This window comes from Poecilia reticulata, chromosome 4, assembly GCF_904066995.2.
Source record: "Poecilia reticulata chromosome 4, P_reticulata-male-v2, whole genome shotgun sequence".
Lineage (NCBI taxonomy): Eukaryota > Metazoa > Chordata > Actinopteri > Cyprinodontiformes > Poeciliidae > Poecilia > Poecilia reticulata.
Window position 1 is genome coordinate 2,877,776 of NC_088833.1, and position 8,262 is coordinate 2,886,037.

The following is an 8,262-nucleotide window of genomic DNA, read 5'->3' on the forward strand; positions in this document are numbered from 1 at the left end:
TTCCACAGATAAATATTAAATTCATAGCTAGATATTTTGTTTTTAAACTAAGTATTCATTTAGTTTGTAAGCTAAATATTTAGCTGTCAATTAAATATTTAATTTAAAATATGTCTGAAAATGGACGCCCATGTTTTATTTCTCTGTGCCAGGCTAAATAAACCTAAATATTGCTGTTAGTTTTTTACAGTGTAGCGTTACAAACGCCCCCATACCTTCCCGCTTAGCTAAACCCAGGTGGCCACTTCTTTCTGTATATTTTTGCCATAAACAACGAGACCCAAACGAAACATCTGTACTTGCTGTTTTGGTTCCTTCAGACATGTTTACAGCCAGGAACATATTTTACTAATTTACTTTTAGGGACAGGGCAAGATGTTATTCTCGGCTGGTTAGTCAGGCGCAGATAATGCACTTCAGAAACACAGGCTACCTTCAGCCATTAAACAGAGCTATAAACTCCCATGATTCATAGCGAACAGAACAATCTTCCAGTCAGTTTGGAGTTTCCCAGCCCTGGCATCACTCCGGTGTTTTGCTTTGTCTTTTAAGGTCGGCTGCAGACAGAGACCCACTATCCGCTGCTGCTCAGTGTAAACACAAGTCCGGCTGTAATGAATGTCTGATGGTACCAGAACCAGAACATGCTGACGTCCCGAATGTCCCCCGATGTTCCTGACGACCGTTTACAGTCAGGAACTTTTCAAATCTGAGCGCTTTGTTCTACGTTTTGGAAACACAAGAAGAAGCACGAAGAGAAATGTTTACATCGATTAAACTTCCGGGATGATTATTTAAAGCGAACTGGAGAGAAAAGAGGCAGCATGTTCCAGAAAACATCCGAACTAGAACAAGACAAGGTTCCGATGGGGTCGGTTTGCGCACAGGGTCATCGTGGAAACAACACAAGGGGAGAAAATTCCCGCCAAAAAACACCTCAGGAATATTTAAATTAATCTCAGAAATGTTCTAGATAAAACACATGGGCATTTTTTTAGTTTGTTTCAAAGGTAAAAAATGTTCAGAAAAAATATGAAATTTAGAGACCCGTTTAATCCCATCGGCAACAACTGTTGCCGAGAATAAAACCGACATTTTCACTAACATAACCAACATAAAATGTAATAATTCATAAATATAATGTGTTAGGGAGGTCCAAGGATTGAAATGCATGCAGTTAATTTGCTGGAAAAAAAAGGGATTAAACAGGTTTTAATTTTCCAGAAAACAACATGGAAATTCAACTTTTGAAACAAGGTTTTTCTATAAAATCTTGAAATTAATCTTAGAAATTATCTCAAAGTTTTTTGGGGGGAAATTTCAGTTTCAAAAGTCAAAAATTTTCTAGACAGAACTAACATTTTGAGATGTTTTTCTGTCCAGTAGAACTGGACCTGATAGTCTAATGTCTTCACTGTGAAACGACCTAAATGAGTTTATCACCTGGCCTGAGGGTAAAAATTCTTCTCTGTGTAGAAAGGGCTGCAGATGTTTGACCCAGATTAAAGTTCCTCTGAATTTCCTTCTGTGTGAATAGAGAAATGTTGCGTCTGTCAGAAAACCCCGACTCTAAATACCACACGTCCGTGATGAAAGTTGGAGCGGAAAGACTGAGACTTTTCCCATCCATCATGCGCGTCAGGCTGCTGGTTGGCTCAGCCCCAACATCCGGGACATCCCGCTGTCTCAGTCCCGATATTAGCGCTCCCTTTGCGGATTACTGGACAGCAGAGCGGCTCGGACTCCGCAGAGCTTCATCCTCCGGGAGGAAAAGAGGAAATGCGCTCCCAGATCCCCGGCAGCTTCTGGCCCATTTTGGTTATGGAGACTCCGAACTTTACGCACGGATCCGCGCCCGTCAACGAGTCGCTGCGCCAGCAGCGGTCAGGCAACTCGACTGAAATCGCGCTGCCGATCTTCATGTTCGCCGGCGGAGCCATCGGGAATCTGATCGCCATCCTGGTGCTCTCCGTGTCCCGCCAGGAGAAGAAGTCGTCCGCTTTCTTCTCGCTGGTGCGCGGCCTGGCGGTGACGGACCTGCTGGGCACCTGCATGGCCAGCCCGTTCACCATCGCCAACTACCTGGGCCACCAGGTGCTGCTGGACCCCAAAGTCTGCGAGTTTGACTCCTTCCTGCTGCTGTTTTTCGGCCTGACCGGACTCAGCATCATCGGCGCCATGGCGGCGGAGCGGTACCTGGCCATCTGCTGGCCCTACCGGTACCAGCGCTGGGGGGTGAACCGCCGCTCGGCGCAGAAGTTCCTGCTCTTCATCTACATCAGCCATATTTTGTTCTGCTGCCTCCCCATGATGGGGGTGTCCAGGAGCGAGCTGCAGCCGTCCGGAACCTGGTGCTTCATCGACTGGAAGACCTCGGAGCCCCTGGCCGCCACGTACTCCGTGCTGTACGGGGTCGTGAGCCTGATGTTGATCTTCGGAACCATGGTGCTGAACCTGGCGGTGTGCGGGACGCTGCTGCTGATGCGCCGCAGAACCGCGCACCGGCCCGCAACCAGAGCCAGCGTCAGGCAGAGGTGGAGAGCGCTGTCCTCGGCCGCGGAGACGCAGATGATGACGGTGCTGGTGATGACCTCCGCGGTGGTTCTGGCCTGTTCGGCCCCGTTAGTGGTGAGTAGGGCAGGAAACGGCAAATGGATCGCACTGGATCTGACTTTTAAACGGACCTCAGACGGAACCACGTTTGGATCAAATAATCCAAGAGTGGAACAAAAACAACAAAAATCCGACTGCTTGCCATCACCTCCGTTTGTTTGTCACAACAAACCAAAACAAACCGACAATGACGTAGAAATTTGAGTCCATTTCAGAAATACTGAGATCTGACATTTTCTAGAAAAAAAAGGTACATTTCCAACCTCAAGGACTGTAAATTTGCAATAAAAACTCTGAAATTTTTAGATTCATCTCAAGGATTTTCTAGATACAACTTTAAAATTTTAGTTTCAAATGTCAGAAGTTCGTGAAAATTTTTTTTAACGGCGTGTGAGTTCAAGATTTTTATAGAAATTTTGTAGAAAAAACTTTGAAATTTGTGAATTTCAAAATGCAAAAATGTTTAGACTTTTGAAACAAAAAGGAATTCGAAGTTTTTTTTCTAGAAAATGTCTAAGATTAATTTCAAAACATCAGTTTCTTTTTCTACCAAAATTTTCCCTTCTCAAACACAGAAATGTCCAAATTTCTTTCTACAAAAGTTTTGAGATTAACATAAAAATTTCTTAGATATTTTTTCCTAATGCAAAATTCTAGAATTTTTTTCCTAGACATTTTCTAGAATTTATTTTATTTCTGAGCTTTAAAAGTCAAACATTTGCAGAAAAGTTATGCAAAAAGTTTCTAGAAAAACTTGAAAAGTGAAAAATTTGTTATGAGACAGACATTTTGAGTTTTAATCTGAAATTTTATTTTAAAAAACAATAAAATTCTGAGCTCCAAAAGTTTGAAATTTGCAAGAAAAAAAAAATAAAATTTGAGAATAAGATCATGAATTTTCTAGAAGTTTTTTAAAAGGTGAAAAGTTTTGACTTTTCAAACTCAGAAATTTCCATGTTTTTTTCTAGAAATTTTTTAATTAATTTCAAAATTTCAGATTCTTTTCTAACAAATTGTTCACTTTTCAAACTCAGAAATGTCCATGTTTTTCAGAATTTTGACTATAAAGCTTTCTACCCTTAAAGCTTTCCGCACCACTGCTGCAAATATCTTACATGATTTAAAAAATTTAAACTGATGCATTTATTTATGACTGAAAACTTTGAGATGATGATTTCTTTATAAAAACAAGAAAATGATGGACAACCCTGACATTATCTTTATGAGACTGACGGTGTCTTGGCAAGGGGCATCTTCAGTCAGAGGCTTCTTCAGAGTCGCTGTAATACAGACTGCTACAGGAGATCTTTACTCTTTTTGACTTACTGACTCACAACAACATTTAATTTCCCTTTGGGATTATTAAAGCATTTTTAAACTGGGCGTGATTAAAACTCCTCTCCAATCTGTTCCTGCGTTTCAGATCCGTATTTTCGCCAACCGTTTCCAGAGCGACCAGAAGGCGGACCTGCGGGCGATCCGGATCGCCTCCCTGAATCCCATCCTGGATCCCTGGATCTACATCCTGCTGCGACGCTCCCTGTTCCGCCGTCTGCTCAGCCGGTCCGGGCGCTGCGACAGCCCCGTCAGCGCCTCCCTGCCGTCGCCTCACAGCGACCCGCCGCTGTGCCCCGAAATCACCAAGGAGGACCACGTGTTTGCTCAGCTGATGTGCAACGCCAACATCATCACGCAGCTGCCCGCCTCCGTCCGGTTCCCGGCGTTCAGCTCAGACTTCCTGTGCCAGACTTGAAATTCACCGATGCCGTTTGCTGCAGGGAAGCAGAGAGAAACTGCACAAATCCCCATGGCAACGGGACTAGCAGATATTATTTATTAGCTGAAACATGAGCACAAAACTGAGCCTTTACTCTGTACCTGTCTGTGTTTTGTTTGTGTTGCCTGCCTGAAAGCTGTACGGCTAATTTTATTGTAAAATATCTGGGTCATTTGTTCCCATTACACTGCAAAAATCTTACCAAGTTTTTTTTTTTAATCTAGTTTTTACTGTAAATGTCTACACTTGAAAAAAAACAAAAACATTTTCAGCAAGAAATGGGAGCTTGTTTTAAATGAATAGTTCCTTAATATTGATTTTAAAAGTACTGGTTATACAGGCAGATTATTCCACTTATAACATGGAAAAAATGTTTTTTTAAATGATGTGCAAAAAATGTATAATACTGTCATCAGCATAAACGGACACCAAAGTCTAAAACAGCAAACAGGGTGAATATAATTTCCAGGCTTGTTTACTGCAAAAACAAACATTTCCAAGTAATTTTGTTTCAGTTTCTAGTGTAAATATCCAAATACACTTGAAAAAACTAACATTTCAACAAGAAATGACAGCTGGTTGTTGGTTAATAATTACTCAATATTGATTAAAAAATAAGTTCTAGATCCATTGGAAGATTATTTTACTTATAGCCACTAAGTTTTGTATTAGAAACATACTTAAAAAATACAATTGTTTATAAATGTAGCTTTGATAGATGATTGAATATGGTTTCCAGTAACAAAAAAGCGTGTTATGATCAATTAAATGCGCTGATACGTCATTGTGCTGCTAAACACATAACGCTGAGTGGAGTGGTGGACCGCTCCAAGATGGCCGCCCTAAATCCCGTTAGCGACAATAGGCGAGAGCTGTCCATGAGGCGTCTATTCTTATATTATCTCTATGGGAGGGACGACCGCTCCAAGATGGCCGCCGTATTTCCTGCCCCGGAGCAGCCAATACGAGAAGGTCCTCGCTGCAGCAAACAGAAAGGGGCGGGGACGCACCACTGTCAAACTCATACCTTATTTGGAAATGGGACCATTGCACTCCGAAAGTGAAGGGGGCGCTATTTCCTGTATTATCCGCGGCCTCCCGTTTTTATTTTCTTTTGAAATATGTGATATATCTTCACCTTTTGGAAGGATTTTCACTCTCAGAATGTTTTTGAACTTCAATATTTTATTTACTTAAGCGCAGCTCACAGTTTTTAAACAAATTCTGTAACTTTCGGTGTACTTCTAAATCTGCTCCTTAGTCGCATCTTTTCGGGCCTACTACTGCCTCTAGTGGCCTGGCGGTGGTAAAACAATTAACATAATCACGTTACTAAATCAGAATGCCGCATTCTTTATTTACTATTCATTTCGGCATTACTGGCGCCGTAAAAGATAAATTATCTCATAAAACACCACATTTTTTCACTTTCTTAAGGACGTAGAGCTAATTAAATGACAAACTACTTTTATACATTATGAATAATATCTATATATCTCCATCAATTATAGGAGGAAGAAAAGAAATAAAGAGACATGAAAAACAACATGATCACTATAATAAAAAATACCATTTGCAATATATGCTTAAGAAATTTAATTCAGCAAAAGTCAATAACAAACAAATTAGGAATAACAAGCAGGTTGTAAAACAGATGCAAGGAAAAAAAAAAATCACATTTGTGTTTTCACGGTGCCATGTATGTTATTCTGAGATACCATTTATGGTAGAGTCTTATATATATGAAAAAAATAAGATTAAACTATTTAAAAACGATAAATCCTTTTCATAGAATCACATTATCAACAATTTGTGAATAGAGCAAAGCACTTACACATTTACCACAGCACGCTATAGGTAAATGTTATTTAGTTTGGATAAGAATAATTATTGCACTGTCAATAAATAACTTCTAATAGATGTTCTTAGTTTCTAAAGGAACACTTTAACATCTTCATGAGCTCAGAGGGTCAAACTAATAAATAATGAGGATGGATGCTCTCTGCTAGAATATTTCTTGCTGTCTTTCATGTTCTTTCAGCAAACAGTTGAGACAGAGTTGTTTTTGGTTTCACCACTATTTACCTGCTGTTATACCTGCCATTCAAAATATTCTTAAAAGATTGCCTGTTAATCTGCAGCTCATGTGACCAAACCAGCTGAGGAGATGCAAAATTCAAACTTGAGTTAAAATGTTGTTTTAACTTGAGTTAAGTTAAAACTCTAGTTAGAATGTTAAGTTTTAACATTTTAACACAGCCTCAAGTTTGGTAACCCCAAGGTCTTCTTAAAAGGTAGAGTCTCTGAGAACAGTTCTTAAATATATAGTCAGTGTTTTCAGCAAAGTTGAGCTGACTGTCCAGGAATAACACAAGGAATTTAAAATTTGCCACAGTTTCAACAGGTTGGCCTTCAAGTGAAACTGGAATCACTTTCAGGTCTTGTTTATGTCATTTAATTAGCTCTACTTCCTTAAGAATATGGAAAGGCATGTTCTTTTGTTAGGGAATTTATCTTTTACTGTTCCAGTAATCCTCTCCTTGGGCTGCCACCTTATCGTGGTGGAGGGGTTTGAGTGTCCCAATGATCCTAGGAGCTATGCTGTCTGGGGCTTTATGCCCCTGGTAGGGTCACCCAAGGCAGACAGGTCCTAGGTGAGGAACCAGACAAAGCGCAGTCCGAAGACCTACTTGTTGCCCCCCATTTGGGCGCCTGTACGTTGGGGTTCACCCCGGTGAACGAGAGGGTAGCCTCCCTCCGCCTACGGGTGGGGGGACGGGTTCTGATTGTTGTTTGTGCTTACGGGGCGAACGGCAGTTCAGATTACCCACCCTTCTTGGAGTCCTTAGAGGGGGTACTGGAGAGTGCCCCTCCTGGGGACTCCCTTGTTCTACTGGGAGACTTCAACGCTCACGTGGGCAATGACAGTGAGACCTGGAGAGGCGTGGTTGGGAGGAACGGCCCCCCCAATCTGAACCCAAGCGGTGTTCTGTTGTTGGACTTCTGTGCTCGTCACGGATTGTCCATCACGAACACCATGTTCAGGCATAAGGGCGTCCATATGTGCACTTGGCACCAGGACGCCCTAGGCCGCAGTTCGATGATTGACTTTGTCATCGTCTCATCGGATTTGCGGCCGTATGTCTTGGACACTCGGGTGAAGAGAGGTGCGGAGCTGTCCACTGACCACTACCTGGTGACAAGTTGGCTCCGGTGGTGTGGGAGGAAGCCGGTCAGACCTGGCAGGCCCAAACGTGTAGTGAGGGTCTGCTGGGAACGTCTGGCGGAGTCCCCTGTGAGACGGAGCTTCAACTCTCATCTCCGGCAGAACTTCGAACACGTTCCGGGAGAGGTGGGGGACATTGAGTCTGAGTGGACCATGTTCCGTACCTCCATTGCCGAGGCGGCCTATCGGAGCTGCGGCCGCAAGGTTGTTGGTGCCTGTCGAGGCGGCAACCCTCGAACCCGTTGGTGGACACCTTCGGTGAGGGATGCTGTCAAGCTGAAGATGGAGTCCTACCGGGCCTTTTTGGCCTGTGGGACTCCAGAAGCAGCTGATGGGTACCGGCGGGCGAAACGGCATGCGGCTCGGGTTGTCGCTGAGGCAAAAACTCGGGCGTGGGAGGAGTTTGGAGAGGCCATGGAGACAGACTTCCGTACGGCTTCGAGGCGATTCTGGTCCACCATCCGGCGTCTCAGGAGGGGGAAGCAGTGCAGCACCAACACTGTTTATAGTGGGGATGGTGCGCTGCTCAACTCGGGACGTTGTGGGCCGGGGGGCGGAATACTTCGAAGACCTCCTCAATCCCACCAACATGCCTTCTGTTGAGGAAGCTGAGCATGGGGACTCTGGGCTGGGCTCTCCAATCTCT

The 8,262-nt window shown here is 43.2% G+C and overlaps 1 protein-coding gene across 1 annotated transcript; it reads left to right on the plus strand.

Moving 5' to 3' along the window:
• Window positions 1-311: 311 nt before the first annotated feature.
• Window positions 312-4,976, plus strand: LOC103463132 (prostaglandin E2 receptor EP4 subtype-like). Its single transcript, XM_008406313.3, has 2 exons — window positions 312-2,628; window positions 4,037-4,976. Exons 1-2 carry the CDS (start codon window positions 1,780-1,782, stop codon window positions 4,364-4,366), a joined length of 1,179 nt encoding a protein of 392 aa, XP_008404535.1. The 5' UTR covers window positions 312-1,779; the 3' UTR covers window positions 4,367-4,976.
• Window positions 4,977-8,262: the final 3,286 nt, after the last annotated feature.